Raw genomic sequence first — 21,813 nt, 5'->3', positions numbered from 1 at the left:
AGTTCCCTTCATCATTCCAGCAGCACAAAGGGGATTCAAAAATGCCTTGAAGCATAAGAACATAAGAAAGGCTGTACTGGGTCAGACCAAAGGTCCATCTAGCCAAGTATCCTGTCTACGGACAGTGGCCAATGCCAGGTGCCCCAGAGGGAGTGAACCTAACAGGCAATGATCAAGTGATCTCTCTCCTGCCATCCATCTCCATCCTCTGACAGACAGAGGCTAGGGACACCATTCCTTACCTGTCCTGGCTAATAGCCATTAATGGACTTAACCACCATGAATTTATCCAGTTCTCTTTTAAACTCTGTTATAGTCCTAGCCTTCACAACCTCCTCAGGTAAGGAGTTCCACAAGTTGACTGTGCGCTGCGTGAAGAAGAACTTCCTTTTATTTGTTTTAAACCTGCTGCCTATTAATTTCATTTGATGACCCCTAGTTCTTGTATTATGGGAATAAGTAAATAACTTTTCCTTATCCACTTTCTCCACATCACTCATGATTTTATATACCTCTATCATATCCCCCCTTAGTCTCCTCTTTTCCAAGCTGAAGAGTCCTAGCCTCTTTAATCTCTCCTCATATGGGACCCGTTCCAAACCCTTAATCATTTTAGTTGCCCTTTTCTGAACCTTTTCTAATGCCAGTATATCTTTTTTGAGATGAGGAGACCACATCTGTACGCAGTATTCGAGATGAGGGCGTACCATTGATTTATATAAGGGCAATAATATATTCTCAGTCTTATTCTCTATCCCCTTTTTAATGATTCCTAACATCCTGTTTGCTTTTTTGACCGCCTCTGCACACTGCGTGGACATTTTCAGAGAACTATTCATGATGACTCCAAGATCTTTTTCCTGACTTGTTGTAGCTAAATTAGCCCCCATCATATTGTATGTATAGTTGGGGTTATTTTTTCCAATGTGCATTACTTTACATTTATCCACATTAAATTTCATTTGCCATTTTGTTGCCCAATCACTTAGTTTTGTGAGATCTTTTTGAAGTTCTTCACAGTCTGCTTTGGTCTTAACTATCTTTAGCAGTTTAGTATCATCTGCAAACTTTGCCACCTCACTGTTTACCCCTTTCTCCAGATCATTTATGAATAAGTTGAATAGGATTGGTCCGAGGACTGACCCTTGGGGAACACCACCTCCATTCTGAGAATTTACCATTTATTCCTACCCTTTGTTCCCTCTCTTTTAACCAGTTCTCAATCCATGAAAGGACCTTCCCTTTTATCCCATGGCAGCTTAATTTACATAAGAGCCTTTGGTGAGGGACCTTGTCAAAGGCTTTCTGGAAATCTAAGTACACTATGTCCACTAGATCCCCCTTGTCCACATGTTTGTTGACCCCTTCAAAGAACTCTAATAGATTAGTAAGACATGATTTCCCTTTACAGAAACCATGTTGACTATTGCTCAACAGCAGCAGCTGAAGATACTCCTAGAACAAGAGAGTTCTAAACTAGTGCAGCACAAGTGCCTACTGGCCTCTCCTCCACACTCAGGCTTCAGCATGTCATGGGTGGGATAGTATGGTGCAACATGCTCTGGCAATCATGGCTGATAGAACAGCCCCAAGGGGGGTCTTGTATTTGAAAATGCAAGTTAGAGAAGCTCTGAGGCTCTCAGCAGTCTCAAGTATCAGGGTAACACAGAGGTAGAGTAAAACCACCTAATGACCTTCTGCTTCTCCCCATGTGCATTTAGCACCACTTCGTGTCACTCTGATCTAGCCTACTCTTATTTGTTCAATGCACTGTCCCATACAGTAAATGTACATCGCTAATGCAGCACACAGAGAATGAAAAGACAAAGTAAGCCATTTCATAATCTGTATATCAGTGCATTTTCCCTGTTGTTTCTGCCCATCAATTCCCTTTGGATATTACCAGGCATGATGCTAGGGGGATGACTTGGGCTGGTTGTGATGACATAAAGTATCTTTGAAGACTGGGCTGCATTGATGCGGAGATTTGCTTGTTCAGTTATCACCTCAGTAAATTTCTGATCGACTGTAGTAATGTCCTGGTGTAGCTTTTCTTTGGTAGCTGAAAATACAAGAAGTTATACAAACAAGACCTTAATTTACTTATTTGGGCATAGTTTTTGACTTTGTATTTTGTTACACAAGAACTGCGACTCTGTCTTATACTGGGAACATATACTATTATTTAATGGCTGATGCTAGGAAAGTCTTATCAGTCACTATGCTGCAAACAGCATGGATTTTCTGAATGTTAATTGTTCATAAGAACTCTATTGGACCTATTCAAGGACCAAAATGTTTTCCTTCTAAAACCTTAGATGATAAATAGAGACATATATAAAGGAGAATGGGCCAGATTCTGGACCCAACCCATATACTCTGCTTTGGAGGCATATAAGGGCCATAAAAGGGCTGCAACAGCCCAGGGGCAATTTTCTCCAGCACAGGAGCTATGTGAAGCTGGCATATGCGGCCTTGTGCCCATCCCCTTTGCAGCACCAACTGTAGGGGGGCTCGCCAAAGTAGGAGAGAGTAGCAATAAGCACTCAGTGATACAGTCTTTCTGGGCTATACAGCAGCCCATTAGCAGCTGTAGGGAAGCTACCATACATTAGAGCAGCCCTAGGGGGCCAAAGCAGCTCCCAGCAGAGACAGACTCTCCTTTTAGACTGTGCCGCTCAGGAGGCACAACTCTAAATCTAGCCTAATAATTCCAGAGGGAGTTTCTCCAATAATCACAGGTACATGAAAAAGCCAAACTCTCGCCAGGTGCCTCCTTAGGGTTATTGAATTGTTTTGAAGAAAAAGGCTGTGGCCCAGAAAAAGACAGGAAGATCCATATCAGTTAGAATACTATCTCATGCTTGCTCCCTACGATGCTGAAAAGGAGACTCTTCTACCGGTCTATAAACTGAGGCCAAGCAGCAGGGAGTGGGAGTGTCAGAAAAAGGAGAGAGACCTTGCTTATCTTGAAGGATCAGAGAAAAGCAGCTGCACTGTGTCTCAGAAGGATAATATACATTGTTTTGTAATTAGGACAACATAATGGCTTCTCCAGATCTCAGGAGACAATGCTAAGGATTGCAGTTAAATATTCAGCGTCTTTTGTTTAGCATGTGTTTTCTTTTTGTACAACCTACTTGCTATTAAAAAATCTAGTTTGCTTAGTGAAACTTAGTCATGGCTCTAGTTAATCTGTTTTGGGGACAACACATTGCTTGAAGAATTGAAGCATTCTATGGTAGTTTCATTGCGGACTGGTAAAATTAGTATGAGTGGCCATCTGTCCACCGGCTGTCACTGAGGAGAGGGACAGGTCTCTATCTACAAGACATACAATTAGAAACTCTGAAGATACAAGAGATACACAGAACAACAAAGGCTGTGTCTACACTATCATTTTCCAGAGTGCTGGAACAATTTGTATAGCAGGGGTGCAAAGAGCCCTTGAACCAAACTGTATATGATGGAAGCCACTTTGAGCCAGCGGGTACCACAACGCCTCCAGCACCTATGCCTTTTTCCCTAAAATTTTCTTACACCAATACAGCTTTGCTGGCACGAGCAATGGTGAGTGTTCTAGCATAGACAAGATGAAAATGATCTGAGCAAAATGACTTGAATGTAATTGGTACAGTCACAGAATCCCAGGACACTTTCAGTCTGAGTGGCACATACAGGGAGTTGGAAAGAGCTAAGAAAAAACAGAAGGTGCAGTAGACTACTGGCACCATTTTATTTAAACTTCAGTCTTTCTTTCAGCTCCACCATGTCAGGTGTGGGGGAGGGGGGGGAGGGAAATGGGCTTTTGGGTTAGCACATAGTTATTTGAGAAACAGCTGAAGGGCAGACTACTAAATCAAGACAGAAGTTTGGGTGGGAGGCCTTACCCCCGGAACTCCGACTACACTAAATGGAGGACCCTTAGATGTACATCATCAGTTAAAATATGTGCTTTCTCTGTGTCTGTAGGGCAAGTCTTTATGTGGTCTAAACACCTTAGAAAAATGACCCATTGGGAGCTAGGTATGGAGCATTAGCCTCTTACCTCTGTACACGACAGCAAATCCCTGGGCCTGATTGATTTGATCTGAGAAAAAATACAAAATGACAAAATCCAAAGAGACATTAAAAGAGATGGGAGGCTGGTTCCTGCCATCAAAACGAGCCAGCACATGATAGGTGTAGCCATCCAGCACCTCCACCATGTCTGTGGAGTCCTTGATGTCAAAGAGAGTGAAGTCGAACTGGATCTGAGATGCTCCTGGAATTTGTATGGTCCAGTAGCAGACCCTGCCTGTGGCATACGTGTCAGGGAAATCTGGGGAATAGATCACAGATGTTGGGGAGGTGTAGTTCCCTCCACAGGCACCAATGAGGGCTGTGGGGAAAAAGAGAAGAAAAAGGAGTGAAAATCAAATTTCTATAGGCTGTACTTCACAGCATGTTTCATCTAAGAATAAATCTCACATGCTACAAACATCAAGGGCTCAATTGTGGCTTTAAGCTACAGGGAAGATCCAGGAGGTACTATGTCTCAGACCAAAGCAAGATGCCTATGTGAGTACCTGGGAGCATGGCCGTTGTGCTACCCTCTTCCAGGGTGCAATGTGCGCTTCTTTCACAGGAGGCCAACTCCACTGATATGGTGCAGAAGTGGGAGGGGCCATCAACCACTCTCATTTCTTTCAGAAAGCCTAATGCCAGTCTAGGCTGCAATTGTGCCTAGATCTTGTGCACAATTGTAGCCAGAAATTTGTACCCTCTCCTCCCTTGAGCATCCCTCCAGGGCTGGGGATAATCTGGTCATAATGAGCTAACCACTAAGCCTCACCAACTCCCTTCCTACCCCTGTGAGGGCGGTACATGTAATAACGACTCTTGCTTATGGGATATTTCTCCACTTCCCTATAATTAAAGCATTCTTAGCAGAGTTTTATCTTTTTTATGTAATTGTTTTAAAATTTCAAGTGTTTTGTTTTTGTACAATTAATAAGTAAGTTTGACACATGGATAAGTGGAATTACTTGGCTAAGAATAATGCCCTATCACAGGATCCTTTGCAAACACCTTATCCATCAAGCTGAAAAGTTTCCAACATATGTTTTGTATGCAGTAATGCTTGAGGCTACTTTATTATCTTTTGTTCAGTGCTGCTCTGGTGCTCACTGCTATCATTTATGTAAACTAATACATCCTGCTGGTACGTGATTTTGTACAGAAAGAGTCCATGGACAGTATATTGGCTGATTTTCAAAGACATTAATGCAGCATCTCTGATGTATACTGCTACCATCAGTGCTTAATCATTATCTTTCTGGTTTGCATTATTTCAAACGCCCTTTCTTGGGCTGTTGAGAGACTATCATCAGCTCAGCCATTGTGTCTTGATGCCAACTTAAAGATCAGGTATTATCATCAGATTTTACATCACGGTTTAACCCTTTAGAACATGGAGTGGAGAGGAGACTAAAATACATTTATGCAGAAAGTGGTGATGGTGAATGCTCATAGGTCTGAGCATAGTCTAGGTTTGCCAACTTTGGTTGGACCAATTCTGGAGATTTAATCACATGACAATATTTAATGAAAAATTAATTTTCAATTCCTGGAGACTCCAGGACAATCCTGGAGGGTTGGCAACCCTAGCACAAGTCCTTTTAGTTTGTAGAAATCAGACCTTTCAGACTAACGCCAACAACTTAAACGACTTTGGAGAAAAAAAAACAGAAGATAAAATTTGCAAAATAGCTCAGCTATACTGTTCCAGCATTATTGTTGGTAACATTACAATCAGATACACTAATGCTTTTAATGGTTGTGCGTGTATGTGTTGCTTCACATGTTTAAAGCCATGTATAAACAATTAATCTGCACAAATGCCCTGGGAGGCAGATATGTAAATAGTATTATACTGCACCCTATTAATAAAATAGAACCTTACTGTCACCTTGGTCCCTCTAACTCAGCTCTTGTCTGTGGCCATTAGGCATTTCCCATGTTAAAGGACAATTGGCTAGCACAGCCCAACAGAGAACTACTCAACACTAAACTGCAGAGCAGTGTTGCCAATTCAGCTTTATTGAGATTAATGTGACTTTGGCTCTGCCTGCGAAGAGTCTCATGATGATACTAAAAGCTCTATTGGTGTGTGTTGGGAGGGGGAGGGCTCTGTTTCCATATAATGCCCTGTAGCCTAGTGGAAAGTCCAATGAATTACAAGCCGAGATACCACGAATTCTAGTCCCAGCTCTTCGACTGACAATACTTCTGTGTCCTTCATAACCCATATTATGAACAAGATCTCACACATGTAACCAAGAACTTACCCATGGTCACTAGTAGAACTGGGAATAGAATAGAATTGCTGATATAACAGCATCAAGTCTCATCCACTTTGCCAAACTCTTTCCAAGGGACATATCAGTTTAAGTATCAGGGGGTAGCCGTGTTAGTCTGTATCTACAAAAACAACAAAGAGTCTGGTGGCACCTTAAAGACTAACAGATTTTTTGTTGTTTTTATATCAGTTTAAGTGATTCTGTAACCCACCATGACACTCTAAGGGTTCTTTAGCTCAAGTGGTAGCTTTTCACATTTTTACATCCAGAGATCCCAGGTTCAGGGTCTCATATGACCCAAACCGGGGGTGGTTACTTTTGGCTATGCTGGCTGTAACCACAATGTGCTCCCACGCCGTACAGTATAAACCAAAGGGTCCTGATGCCCAGTGTTCCATGGCTGTTTCAGAAACTATGGTGTCTCCCTGTATAGGCTGGTCCACTTAGAGCAGTGGTTCTCAACACAGGGGGTAAATCAACTCATCTAGATATTTGCCTAGTTTTACAACAGGATACATAAAAAACACTCAAAAAGAACAGGAGTACTTGTGGCACCTTAGAGACTAACAAATTTATTAGAGCATAAGCTTTCGTGGGCTACAGCCCACTTCTTCGGATGCGTAGCCCACAAAAACGTATGCTCTAATAAATTTGTTAGTCTCTAAGATGCCACAAGTACTCCTGTTCTTTTTGTGGATACAGACTAACACGGCTGCTACTCTGAAACCCATAAAAAAACACTAGCGAAGTCAGTACAAACTAAAATTTCATACAGACAATTACTTGTTTATATTGCTGTATAGCCTATACACTGAAATGTAAGCACAATATTTGTATTCCAATTGATGTATTTTATAATTATATGGTAAAAATGAGAATGTAAGCAATTTTTCAATAATGTGCAGTGACACTTTTGTATTTTTATGTCTGATTTTTGTAAGCAAGTAGTTTTTAAGTGGGGTGAAACTTTGAGTATGCAAGACAAATCAGACTCCTGAAAGGGGTACAGTAGTCTGGAAAGGTTGAGAGCCACTGACTTAGAGGACAAAAGCATGCTTTTCATCTATCAGTTGCTCCTAGAGCTGTCTGTGTTGTGGAGCTGAAGATTGAGGGTTGATGGCCCATGTGGGCGTGGGAAAATTTACAAATTATAAAAGTTGATGTACAGATCTTGATGCAATAGTTGGAATGATCTGAAATTGCAAAACATTGTATTTAGAAGTGAATTCAGCTGTTGTGCTAATATTTGTTTTACCATTGCATTTTTATTATTTGTATTTGTAAGAATAGGTGTAGCAGACTGAGTAGTTTTCAGCCTGAGCAATGTGGGAGATGTTGCCTGTGTTCCAGAGGGTGGGAGAGCATGCCTGTGCAAGCTCCAAAAGGTCAGACCTGATTTAATAAATTTATCTTCCCAGAAAGCAGTCTCATTTTCAAAAATGTAACATCAGCACCTGTGCAGGATTAGCTGTCTCAGAGACTTGCAAAGGAGCTACAGAGCTTCTCCCCTGTTGGACAGCAGTATGAATCATCTTGCCCGGCTCAACAGGGATTAAGATTTGTTCCCATCTAATGGAAGTTTGATGGCCCCTGTATGAGATGAGTATGATTCCCAGTTCCAGTTCCCACATCACAAACTCACTACCTTGCTTTGCTCTAATTGTAATCTACACAGAGCAGAGACTGTCCCTCACTAAGCATTTCTCTATATGAACAGTTAGTGTGCGGCAAGATAGGGTCTAAATCTACCTCACATTAGCCAGCCAGGCACTAACTGTCCGTCCAGACCCTGCTTCCACACGCTAAAAGCTCCGTAGTGCACTTCGATCTACCCCACTTTGAAATGGGAGTAGATCAAAGCACATACTTCCCAACATTTCAAGTGACTAAAGCAGGACACAGTGCCACTCAGGTTTGGCCTGTCTGCCTCTCCATAGCTGGGCAGTCCTGAATGCAGGAAATGTTCTGCTCAATCGTGACAAGAGGTGTTTGAGGTTCAAAATGAGACAGTCCCACAAACCCCAGGATTGTTGTTAGGTCTAAGCGCATCTTAGTGAACTTTTAGTGCACAGACGCAAGGTCCACATGGACAGTTAATACGCAGCTGGCAAGTGCCCCTGGACTAACTGTTCATATAGACTTAAACACTTAAGGCTTGTCTATCATAAAGAGGTCCCAATGTGCATTGGACCCTCTAGTGAAGGCTCCTGCAGCAGGTGCCAAAATTGTCTCACTCACTATAAATATAAGAGAGTTGGTAACACTAATTGTATGAGCACATTGAAGGGAGGGGGGAGTTCAAAAATCAGAAGACAAACCAAAAACACATTCAATTTTAAAAACAAGATCTCATTATAGTTGAGCTAATCTCATGATTTTGGAGGGGTTACATCTGACTCATGATATTTGACTCATGGCTGAGCACCTTTGCCTCCTGGAGCTAGATCTCCCATAGCATTCATTTTGAATCACTTGGAGGAGAGGAAGGTGATCAGGAACAGTCAACATGAATTCAGCAAGGCCAAGTCATGTCTGACCAACTTGATTGCCTTCTATGATGCGATAGCTGGCTTTGTGGATAAAGGGAAAGCGGTGGATGTGATTATACCATGATGTTAGCAGTATTCTTGCCAGCAAGTTAAAGAAGTATGGATTGGATGATGGACTATAAGATGGATAGAAAGCTGGCTAGATTGTCGGGCTCAATGGGTAGTGATCAACGGCTCAATGTCTAGTTGGCAGCTGGTATCAAATGGAATGCCCCAGGGATCGGTTCTGGGGCGGGTTTTGTTCAACCTCTTCATTAATGATCTGTATGATGGGATGGATTGCACCCTCAGCAAGTTTGTGGATGACACTAAGCTGGGTGGGAGGGAGAGGTAGATATGCTGGAGGGTAGGGATAGGGTCCAGAGAGACCTAGACAAATTGGAGGATTGGACCAAAGAAATCTGACAAGGTTCAACAAGGACACGTGCAGAGCACTGCACTTAGGATGGAAGAATCCCATGCACTGCTACAGGCTGGGGACTGACTGGTGAAGTGGCAGAAAAGGACCTGGGAATTACAGTGGACGAGAAGCTGAATATGAGTGAACAGTGTGCCTTTGTTGCCAAGAAGGCTAACGACATATTGGGCTGCATTAGTAGAAGCATTGCCAGCAGATCAAGAGAAGTGATTATTCCCCTCTATTTGGCACTGATGAGGCCACATCTGGAGTATTGCATCCAGTTTTGGGCCCTCCACTATAGAAAGGATGTGGACAAACTGGAAACAGTCCAGCGGAGGGCAATGAAAATGATTAGGGGGTTGGAGCACATGATTTATGAGGAGAGGCTGAGGGAACTGGGCTTATTAAGTCTGCAGAAGAGAAGAGTGAGGGGGGATTTGATAGTAGCCTTCAACTACCTGAAGAGGAGTTCCAAAGAGGATGGAGCTAAGCTGTTCTCATTGGTGACAGATGACAGAACAAGAAGCAATGGTCTCAAGTTGCAGTGGGGGAGGTTTAGGTTGGATACTAGGAAAAACTATTTCACTAGGAGGGTGATGAAGCACTGGAATGGGTTACCTAGGGAGTTGGTGGAATCTCCTTGACAAAGCCCTGGCAGGGTTGGTTTAGTTGGGGTTGGTCCTGATTTGAGCAGGGGGTTGGACTAGATGACCTCCTGAGGTCTCTTCCAACCCTAATCTTCTATGATAGTTAACACCACCCCTACATTCAGTGTTAGAGCAAACTGTGGACTTAGTAATTTTTCAAACCCATACTCTGAAGAGAAGCAACTGTGTGGAAGTTTGTCCTAAGGTTTGGTGTCAGTGTGTAGATGAAGAAAAAGGTTGTACCTTATACTGCAGTTATACACAAATTGAAGGGTCATGTATTCAGGACAGAATTCAGACCTTGTTTAATTGGTGCAACTCCACTGAAGTCAATGATACTACACTACATACTACAGGTCTTTATTTCACTCTTAGTCTGTAAGGTTACGCAACTGGAACTGGTATTTATAGGGAGAGAGTGCAAGCGAGGAGTCCTCTGGGTGTGTAGAGTGTTAAGGAAATATAACCAGGGATGAAAGTGAGCCGGTACAGGCCGGTACTCTGTACCGGTAAGAACCTGCACCAGCCCATAATCAGCCCACATTAAAGTGCTGCCGTGGCAGCGCTTTAATGTCCCTGCCCCTTTTGCCTCCCCTGTCGGGGGCCCTGCCGGTAGGGTCCGTACCATCAGGGCCACCGATAGTGGGGGGGGGGGGCGCGGAGGGGCAGCAACATTAAAGCGCTGCTGTGGCAACTCTTTAAGGATGGTCCGTTGCTGCAGCAGTGCTTTAATGTTGCTGCGCCCCCCAGTTGGTGGGGTTGCCGATGGACGGGGGGGGAGGAAGCAATGTTAAAGCACTGCTGTGGCAAAGGACCCTGCAGTGCTTTAAACCCTATTGCCTCCCCCGGCCACTGACGGGCAGGGGGGAGGGGGCAAAAGGAGCAGCTGCCCTGGAGCTGGTGATTTAAAAGGGCTCCTACCACAGCAGCAGTGTCCGGAGCTCTGGGCCCTTTAAATCAACACGGGAGCCCTGGGCAGCGCGGTCCAAGGGTTGGCTGTGGGATGCTGACCCCCAGCCCTGCCCCTACCGCTTGAGGCCCTGCCCCTTCCGGGGGCCAGAGCCAACCCCCCGTACCGGTAAGTGTCCTCAGTTACTTTCACCCCTGAATATAACTCATTCCTTTGATGTAACATGCTGTTCCACTGACAGGTCTTCTACATTTTGTTGTCTTGTATATTTGACATCCTCTTTTACTATGTAGGTAAGAAAATAAGGTCTATGGTCAACTATTCTGTTTTTCCTTTACTCAAAAATTAGTAACTAGATTTATAATTACATCTAATTATTTTTAGTGTAAAAGGTGGAACTCCCTCCTCTTCCCACAGCTCCAGGTAAATCTCAGCTGGGTTCCCCTTTCTCCTTTACCAGACTGAACATAACACTATTTATTAAAAGTTGAGCTGATGTGTACCAATTATGATGTCTGATGGGATGACTGAAGATGATCACTTACCTTAGTTGCACATGCATTCATCAGTTAAGAGCAGATCTGAAAGTGCCCTTCAGTGCTGTGTTGCTGTGTCGTGGATGACTGCCACTTGAGAGCCCTTTGTGGAAAAGGGCACCATAGTATCTGGAGCATGAAGCAGTTGTCTGAACAAGTATCATTTATTGGAAGAGATATGCCACTCCATTCACAGAATTGGAATGAAGGTTAATTAATTTTACTCTGAATTCAGGTTCTCATTGTTCTAAGCCAGACAGGACCTCAGCTGCCCTACAGTTGAGCCATATTGTGAGTCTTACATTGTTTTGTGTTCAGTAGTGCCCAAATTCCTTGAAGACTCTTTCCCCCGATTTGCTAAGTATTTGAAGCCTCCCTTTCAGAGATGCTCAGGCCATTTCAATACTTACTGTCAAAGAGGATAACCCTGCCATCGCCACCACAGGGTTGGGTATGGTCGCCAAAACAGACACTGTTGCATTCTGTGCTGACTGCCTCCCCATAGCGCCAATAGTCAGGGTTATTCCCACAGAAACAGGCATAGCCTGACTCCATGCCTGCCAACTGTGATAACAAAGAGACTTTAGACAGGAAGGGCTGACATTGGGGGAACACAGATAGCAGGTTGTCAGGGCATAAAGAGGACAGCAAGGAGTGTACCATTTGGAGAATGATTAGGAGCAGGGCCAGGAGAAAGCTGGCAGGGTGTTCTGCAGATGACTGAGCTGCAGGGATGCCATTTAAGGCTAGTGAGAAAGCCTGTGCAGAGGGAGGGAAGGTGTAGTAGGGTGGTTACCCTGCTCCTGCCTGGAAGGGCTTAAAACAGCCCTGGTGGAGGGCTGCAGCTCTAAAAGCTGGGCTGATTGGGGAAGCAGCCACAGCTGGGCCACGCCCCAATCAGGCCACAGCTGGCCTGTATAAGAAGGCTGGGAGCCATGAGCCCAAACAGTATCTCTCTCTCTCTCTGTGTTCAGAGAGAAGGACCTGGCTGTAGCAAGCTAGAGACAGGGTACCTGAGTGGAGCAGGGCTGGGGACAGGCTGAGGAGCTGGGGAGCTCCAGCCTGGAAAGCCTGAGGCTGCGGCCTAGCAGAAGGCCAAGGGGTACTGGGGGTTGCAGAGAGCAGCTCAGAGCTAGGCCAAGGCAGCAGGTCCAAACCCAACATTGCCTGTGATGAGTGGTCTGTACTGCAGTCTGCCCCAGGGAGTGGGGGCTAGTTGGTGACTGGCAGTGGCCTTATTCTGAGGCAAGGTAGGGATAGTGGGTGGGGGTTCTCTGGGAAGGGGAGACCCTAGTACTGAGGGGTGTACTGCCAGGGGGCAGCATCCCAGATAAAAGGGCACCGGGGTCTGGGAGGGACATGGGGCCAGAGGACAGGCAGATCACCGGCCTGCAGGGGGTGCTCCAGGATGCTGGAAGAGCTAATTCCTGAGATGACCAGCAGGAGGTGCCGCAGGGTGAGTCCAACCTTCTACAGAAGGGTTGTTTCATTAATGAAGTGTAAGTATACAAAAGCATTCACATGTCTGCAGGCACCTCCTCCTAGTAGTTAAAATATAACTTTTTTTTTTACTTATACCCAAGCTATCTTGGATAGCAGGAGAAAGGCTGGACTCCCTAGAGTAGGAGGGAGTGAGAGGCTGGGTTTCCTGGGGCAAGAAAAGAAGGCACCAGAAATACAGCAGAGATCTGTGTGTGTGTCATCCTGTCCCGTTTAAAAAAAAAAAAAAAACACCTCTCTGTAAATGGCGAGCAAAGAAATTACCTTGAACTGCTGATTTCGGCAGAAGCTGATGCAGGTTTGGATAGTGAGTTTGTTTGAGGTCTCACTGATGCCAGTAAGAGGTGGATCTCCATAGTCCTTGTAACAGCCAAGATTCCCAGGCACTGGAAAGAATTATGGAGAACAAATATTCTAGACCTGTGCCCATGAGTGTACACTATGATACAAAGAATTTTCAAGTGTAACCTTGAGGCCCCTGCACAGCTTTTAGCGTAGATCTCATATTAGCAAGCTCCAGCTGTACAACACTGGCCTTTAGAAAATATGAAAAAGACCCAGCAAACATAGCAGAGGACAAGGAGGCAGGAAGTGAGGTCGGCTTCATTCCTGAATACATACACACCATATTTTATAATAAGGTTCTGATGATATGGTAATAGGGGCCACATAAGTACCTAAGATAGATAATTTCATTATTCAGCATTCCTGATGTCAGCAATAATAAACAGGAAGATTACATTAGGTTTGAGTCAGATCAGGGTAAATTTGGATTTGGAATGAATGATGTATGTTGTAATGAGGCATTGTTAAGAAATATGGCTTCTATTCAAACTATTTTATTGAGTATGGACATAAAATAGCTGTCTTCCAAAGTGGAGTCCATGGAGCCATTGGATCTGTGCTATTTGCCAGGATACTTCATTGCCAGTAATCATAAGCGGGTGCTGTGAGTACAAAGAATTAAAGTTGATACCTTGTTATAATGCAGTTGGCGGGGGGTGGGGAGAGGAGGTTCAGAGGATAGAACCTCCTAGTCCTTATCACTCAAAGACTAAAACCTTTAATAGTACAGATATTAGTTTAATAACAGACACTAGTGTTTTTGTAAGAAAAAAGTTACATTCCCCATATGACGTGTGTGATTCATTGGCAAATGAGATGTATCTTTATTTTTGTGGCTCCAGTGTGACTATCCCATGTAGAAGATCTAAGCTAATAGAGACTTCTTTTCATCTAACATCAGCAAAGATTTCATTCTTATCTGCAGTACTGTATAGTGAACATCACATTGGAGTTAGCTTAGCACTATACACTACTCTTCACCCAGGCAGGCCCAGGACTGGAATAATAGCACCAGATTCTGTCGGAGATCTGGTTGAATTCAGGATTGAGGGATGTTGCACATGGCAGAAAGCTGAATAGCACCTGCCAGCATTAGACCTGGCTGTAGCTCCAATATAGTTAGAGCCTAATGCATGAGCACAAAACTCATCCTAGTAATTGAGATGATGGATCATGTCAACGTGGGGTGGACAAGGAACAAACCCTGTGACACTGTTTCCCTTTTAATTCCCTCGCATCTATTCAAGGTGAGTAACATTTGCTAAAAGAGTTTGTGCTGGTGCCCAACAGAGAGAGGAGTCCCTCCACCTGGGATTCCCCCTGTATGATCCTTTTGCAGTTGTCTGAAAGAGGCATAGAGAACCCAGACAACTTGTGTGTCTGGGGAGAACATACTTTATTTTCCAAGACACGCTCAACATAGTGCACATGACCATCAATTAGCAGTTCTAGATACCAAAATAACAGCTAAAGGCTAGCTGGCACAGTGGGATAAATCATTCCCCTGCTGATAGTAATAGAGCTTGTAAATCCAAGTGCCCTGCTCCAAATGCCATGCTGTTTGTGCCCTTTGGTGCTAAAGGGGTCAGTTTATACCTTCATTATTTCCTTTCTATAACTAGTTTGGACCAAATTTTCAGAGGTCCTAACTATTTTTGATTGCCTCAATTTCAGGGAATCCAGCTTAAAATACAGTAAAATCTATTTATCAGAATGCACTCATTGAAATCAATTGGAGGTAATGGTGTCCACCACCTCTGAAAATCAGGCCTAAGATGTCTTATAGCCAAAATATTGAAGATCTTTAGATTTGAATAAGACCTCTTCATACAGATCCATGCCCACAGTCATGGCCATTCTAGCCATTTGGCTGTTAAATTAGCAATGTAGCTGTCTAATACTCTGAAGATTTATCAAGCTGCATGAGTGGCACTAAGAAGGGTATCAAGCTACAGAACAAGTTACTTGGTTTTCTAAGTAGGTTGGAAGGAAGCCTTCTGCTAACCTAAATTCCTCTTCCTCCATCTCCCCTTACTCATGCAGAGAACTCTCCCTCTGCTAACTCAAAGCCCTATCCTTCCCTGCATCATTTACAAACCGTATAGCTCAGGGAGAATTAATGTGGTTCACAACATATTTGTGAAAATGCTTCTTTGAGAGACTTGCTTGATATCTGTAGTAGCAAATGCAAGTAGCAGTGTCTGTTGTCGGCCAGATGGCTTAGTATGTTACGTTTATGAGAAGTCCCAGGTATAAACCCCAGCTGATCATTCACTGCTGGGTTGCTTCCTGTTCTTGTTTCATCTGAACCACATTCCTATGCACATCAGAGTGTCTACTGTTATTAATTATCTGTGCTGCATTAGGACCCAATAGTTGCAGGATGCTTTCTGACCCTGGTTACTGCCCTGGAGAGTACACAATCAAAAGGTGGCAGTAGTCTAATCTTGAGGTGATAAACATAGTGATATATCATCTGAGAAGAAAAAATGCAGTTTTCTGGCCACTTGAAGATGGTCTAAATCATTCCTCATCATTGATGCAAATGTGTCCAGGAGCAGCGAGGAGTCCAACAAGACCCTGAGGCTTTATATTGCCTTGACAATCAATGGTCAGATGTCTTCAGTAAAGTGTAAAATCAGTGCACCTGCAGGTTTTTTAATTATGTTCCATTCTCCTAGCAGCACCACTAGTTTTCCCCATACTCCGTTACAACCACTGCTCTTCATCCATCCAGGCTTTTATTTCTACCACTGGAAAACTGAGAGTTCTCTAATCACATCTCATATGAAGGCAAGCAAAGTGCAATAGGGCCCTGTAACTGGCATCATCAATGCTTCAGTCAATGGCTCCTTATTAGCCACCTGGAAACCTGCAATAGTCTGGCTGATTCTGCACTTTATGCAGGGGGCCTTGCAAACTACCACTCTGTTTCCAGCCCCCTGCCTGAACAAAGTTATGGAAAAGGTAGTATCAGTCAAACTCCAGCAGCATTTAACTTCCTCCAGCATCCTGAGCCCCTCAGGTCAGGCTTGAAGTCAAGACCTGGCAAAAGGCTGGCCCTCTGCTCTGATGGATGACTGTACTGATGGCCTTGATCTGGGGGCCACACCTCCATGTTCACACCCTTGATATCTTAGCAGCCTTCAACACTGTCTATTGTGAAGTGCTACTCCCACTATAGAGAAACTAGCAGGAGTGGATGTAGCAATGTCCTTTCTCTGACAGTTCACACAGAACTGAGATGGAGCATCACAAGTAAGACACCGCCCTTCAGCCAATTAGTCCTTTGGGAGAAGAATCCAAACTGGATTTCAGTGTCTGATTTATACTGACCCTGATTCTAATGCCTCTTACTCCAGATAGTTTCTATTCAATCCACATCTTTAAATGGGACTTTTCAAAAGGTAAATCTTTAGCTGGTACTGACTTCAGTAGAGTACAGCAGTATTGGCAGAGTAATACAGTAGAGTAGCCAGGGCCAGCTCTAGGTTTTTTGCCGCCCCATGCAAAAAAATGTTTGGCTGACCCCCACCCCAGCCCTGGGCTCCCCCCCCACACCCTGCTGCCCCAGCTCTGGGCCTCCCCCCACCTGCACCCCCATGCTGCCCCAGCCCTGGGCTCCCCCTTCCCCCCCATACCACCCACACACCCCTGCTGCCCCAGCTCTGGGCTCTCCCCCACCAACTGCAGCCTCCTTCCACCCCAGCCCTGGGTCACTGGTAACTCGCTCCCAGGGCAGGTCATTCAGCAGGAATTTTAGATGTACACAGAACACAAACAGGATTGGTTCCCATATGGTTACAGAACTGCAGTAAAGTGGAACAATTTTCAGCTTGTGTGATTGGAGGATATCTGGATGCATATTATAAGACTCCTCCATAAATGAGGAAAGGTTGAGGTGCCTTTATTATTTTTTTGTTCCACTCTTTGTTTCTATGGGGAATTTGCCAATGCAATATCACTGTCTTCCTTTTAAACAAATAAAACTTAAAAAAAAAAAAAAAAAAAAGGCAATGGCTGTTGAAAATAGCAATTCCAGTCCTAATAACCACTGGGAAGCATTTCTTGCTCAATTTTAGCCTACTTTCTCTACAGCAAGTTACAATGGATCAGTATACTTGATTTAGGGTGACCAGACAGCGAATGTGAAAAAGCGGGACAGGGGTAATAGGAGCCTATAAGAAAAAGATCCAAAAATCTGGACTGTCCCTATAAAATCAGGACATCTGGTCACCATAATTTGATTTGGGAGAAATGAGGTAACAGCTGAATTTTGAGGGTGTTCAAATCTGGAAGGCAGGTGCTAGATTCCCTTTCTGAATATTAGCTAAATCTGGAAAGGAGAAGTTAATTTCTGCTTCCATGGCTCAGAAGTAGAAATCCTCCTATGTGCCTGGTACTGTATCTAAAGCTGCCCAGGTCCAGTAGAGCCTCCCCTCCCTTACTTTTCATTTTAAATTCTAGTGGGATCTATGTTCCTCCCTTGCTAGGCTTCAGATAGAGAGGGGCACTGTCCATTTAGTCCACCCAATTATTTCTTTGGGGGCTGCAAGGTGAGGTCACAGCAGTATCCCTAATCCAGGCTGGGGATGTCTTCTGAAGGGGATATCTGGGCCAAAAGCCTTCTACTCCTTGGCACTTGTTCCCTATTGACAGTCCAACCCCTTTCTAGCAGTGAGCTCTCCATTCACAGCAAGCTGCAGCATGAGGTTTCACCTACAATACTCCCTCCCCCTCCTTTTCCTGTTGATAGCGGCCAAGGCAATGCTGGGAAATGTAGTTCTTTCCCTGCTCCAGGGCTGGCTCTATAGGCAGTGAGCTAACCAAGGAACTACAGCTCCCAGGGCCCCCTGCTGGTTCTCAGCTCCCATGCTGGATCCCTGCCGGCAGCTGCCCTTGCAAATGGGCTGCCCCAAGCACCTGCTTGCTTTGCCGGTGCCTAGAGCTGCCCCTGAGAGTAGAGGCCTTTGAGCCCTTCCATGACTTGAGGAAATGGTAACATGAGTTTCCATTGCAGCTGGAGCCAGTGTTGCAAGAGTAATATACTAAAGAGAGACAAAGCCGGAGTAGAATGGAGACCAGTCAGTTCAATTTGTCTTTCTGAAGGGCTCATAAGTGCAGGTGTTTTTGTTTAACCCCTTAATGCCAGGAGTCTGACATTCCTGACACAAGGCCCAGACCTACCAGTACTATCAGATTAATGGTAAAAAATGTCAGTGCTGGGCTGCACAATAACTTTCTATGCTTTAAGGATGCTGATAGAGATAAATAGATACATAAGTTAGACTGAGCACCAGTGTCCATGGTGCAGAGTTCTCTCTGCTGAAGAGTGGAACCCTCGTTTGTTGTTTGCATAATGTGCAGACAATAAGACATTTTTATTCTAGTTTTCTTGTTGCCATCTCAATGAGTCCAAAGAAACACTGATTCATCTACTTTACAAATCCCTTATAACAGGCCAAACTGGGAACAATATAGTTTTAGGATGCAGCTATAATACAGATTGATGCCTGGTTTCTTCATGGAGTTTTTAATATTCATTAGTAAAAGCAAAAAAAAAAAAAAAAAAAAAAAAAAAAATTAAAACATTCCAGGTCCCACAAAAATTGACAAGAGCATGTCAGTCCAGTAATGATTCAGGTAACAAAACATTGAAACTTTATAATTTTTGGACCTGATCAAACACCAGACACAAGAGGCAGTATATGATAAGTTTAATGCTGACACAAGCAGAGCAAAGCTACATGACAGTAAGGCAGAAAGGGATTAATACAAGTAAAAAAACAGAAGGCAAAGGATGAACAACTCTTAATTTTTAGGGGCTGGTTTAGTGTAGCCATTAGTGATTAATTAATATACTGAATTTTATATTGCCATATTATTCACAAAAACAATTATGTCTATGTCTAGTATATCTCACTATAGGTGAGACATTAAGAAAACAGGAGATTTGGGGAGGAGAACATTCTAGTATGTGTAGTTTTGTTTGAGTAACTAATGCTGCTCTGGTCTAGGGTTCATAAAAAAATACTGTTAAGTCTTAAAATACAGCTAAAGTTTCCAGTGTTAATACTGTATATAGATAAGTACTCTAGCTAGGGCTATGAAGTACTATGCACCAATCAAGCTTGCAGCAATGAACATATAATTACTGAGACTTCAAGATACTGTCTGAATGAATGTATCATAGGTAATTTTCACCTGGAGCTCTTCTCCACCTGAGTCCAGATTGACAGAACACCTGCAGAGACCGCTCAAATTTCTTAGGGTGCATTATTACATTGTCCAACAACTACTTCCTGTAATACCATCCTAGCCCACTTCACCCATGAGACTTTGGGAATTCCTAAAACAGCATATTAAAAATATGCTTTGAGTTAGCTTTAATGGTGGGACCCTCCCGGTTGGTAAATTATTAAATTCTCTAACTAAAAAACAACAAACATGCCACTAGGGTAACATTGTATAGCTAGTGAGCCTCTGTAGGGTCCTATCATACCTCAGCACTCCAATCTCTGACAAACAAAAGGAATGTGATGGATTTGGAGCCAACTGTTGCTCATTGAGAGGCATCAATCTAGTCTAGGACTGGGCAGTTAATCCTAAATGAGGCTTCAATTCCTCAAGGTGCTGAGCATTCTGGCCCCAATCCAGCAAACCACTTAAGCATATTCTTAACTAGAAGCATGTGAGGAGTCTTACTGAATTCATTGGGACTATCATTTGCTTCTCGTACACTGAAATGCTTTGGGATCTCAGTGCCCAGCCCTTTGAAGAACAGAGCACTACGTGTCATATCATTTTAGTATGACCATCCAATCTATGGTTGTCATTGGGGTTCCCCCCCAGCCATAGGCTACCACTGAATTGCTGTGGTAGGGTCACCACAGAGTGTTTGATATGGAAATAACACACAAGGCTGTGTGTTTTCCCCAGGGGACTCTGATTTGGAAACAATGTTTTTTTACCAAATCTGTAGTGGCTAAGTGACAGATCACAGAACGTGGTTCTTAGTACAGTGTCTCCATTTTAGCAAATTGCAATTGTTTGACAGTACCTTTTTTAATATACACTTGTTTATATTGTATTGGGATGAAGTGGTGTGAGACTCCAAGCTTAACACCAATATGTGACAGTTTTTCTGATGATCTAACATGCACTGACAGCTGCAAGCATAATGCAAAGAATTGCTCATATTGAGAAACACTGTAAAGTTATGCATCATTAATGAAGACCATCCCTGCACTGTGAGGCCCTAGCTACATTAGGGAATGGGTGGAAACTTTGCACCATTGCCCTAGTGTAGACAGGGCCTGAATGACTAAAGCAACTCAATTTCAGATTTCAGAGTAACAGCCGTGTTAGTCTGTATCCGCAAAAAGAACAGGAGTACTTGTGGCACCTTAGAGACTAACAAATGTATTAGAGCATAAGCTTTCGTGGACTACAGCCCACTTCTTCGGATGCATATAGAATGGAACATATATTGAGGAGATATATATATACACACATACAGAGAGCATAAACAGGTGGGAGTTGTCTTACCAACTCTGAGAGGCCAATTAATTAAGAGGAAAAAAAAAAACTTTTGAAGTGATAATCAAGCTAGCCCAGTACAGACGGTTTGATAATAGGTGTGAGAGTACTTACAAGGGGAGATAGAGTCAATGTTTGTAATGGCTCAGCCATTCCCAGTCCTTATTCAAACCGGAGTTGATTGTGTCTAGTTTGCATATCAATTCTAGCTCAGCAGTCTCTCTTTGGAGTCTGTTTTTGAAGTTTTTCTGTTGTAATATAGCCACCCGCAGGTCTGTCACTGAATGACCAGACAGGTTAAAGTGTTCTCCCACTGGTTTTTGAGTATTTTGATTCCTGATGTCAGATTTGTGTCCATTAATTCTTTTGCGTAGAGACTGTCCGGTTTGGCCAATGTACATGGCAGAGGGGCATTGCTGGCACATGATGGCATATATCACATTGGTAGATGTGCAGGTGAACGAGCCCCTGATGGTATGGCTGATGTGATTAGGTCCTATGATGATGTCACTTGAATAGATATGTGGACAGAGTTGGCATCGGGGTTTGTTACAAGGATAGGTTCCTGGGTTAGTGGTTTTGTCAAGTGATGTGTGGTTGCTGGTGAGTATTTGCTTTAGGTTGGGGGGTTGTCTGTAAGCGAGGACAGGTCTGTCTCCCAAGATCTGTGAGAGTAAAGGATCATCTTTCAGGATAGGTTGTAGATCTCTGATGATGCGCTGGAGAGGTTTTAGTTGGGGGCTGAAGGTGACAGCTAGTGGTGTTCTGTTATTTTCTTTGTTGGGCCTGTCTTGTAGGAGGTGACTTCTGGGTACTCGTCTGGCTCTGTCAATCTGTTTTTTCACTTCAGCAGGTGGGTGTTGTAGTTTTAAGAATGCTTGATAGAGATCTTGTAGGTGCTTGTCTCTATCCGAGGGATTGGAGCAAATGCGGTTATATCTTAGAGCTTGGCTGTAGACAATGGATCGTGTGGTGTGTCCTGGATGGAAGCTGGAGGCATGTAGGTAAGTGTAGCGGTCAGTAGGTTTCCGGTATAGGGTGGTATT

The 21,813-nt window shown here is 43.7% G+C and overlaps 1 protein-coding gene across 1 annotated transcript in view; it reads right to left on the bottom strand.

The window, feature by feature from the left end:
* KREMEN1 (kringle containing transmembrane protein 1) overlaps positions 1-21,813 on the bottom strand; it is a 73,855-nt gene that overhangs the window by 12,296 nt on the left and 39,746 nt on the right. Inside the window, exons 4-7 of the mRNA XM_034791580.1 lie at positions 13,148-13,269; positions 11,794-11,947; positions 4,049-4,381; positions 1,904-2,062 (exon numbers count right to left, since the gene is read on the bottom strand). Coding sequence (XP_034647471.1) covers positions 1,904-2,062; positions 4,049-4,381; positions 11,794-11,947; positions 13,148-13,269 — 768 coding nt within the window. The remainder of the gene's footprint in view (positions 1-1,903; positions 2,063-4,048; positions 4,382-11,793; positions 11,948-13,147; positions 13,270-21,813) is intronic.

Source organism: Trachemys scripta, chromosome 15 (assembly GCF_013100865.1).
Source record: "Trachemys scripta elegans isolate TJP31775 chromosome 15, CAS_Tse_1.0, whole genome shotgun sequence".
Lineage (NCBI taxonomy): Eukaryota > Metazoa > Chordata > Testudines > Emydidae > Trachemys > Trachemys scripta.
This window is presented reverse-complemented; position numbering and strand designations above follow the sequence as displayed.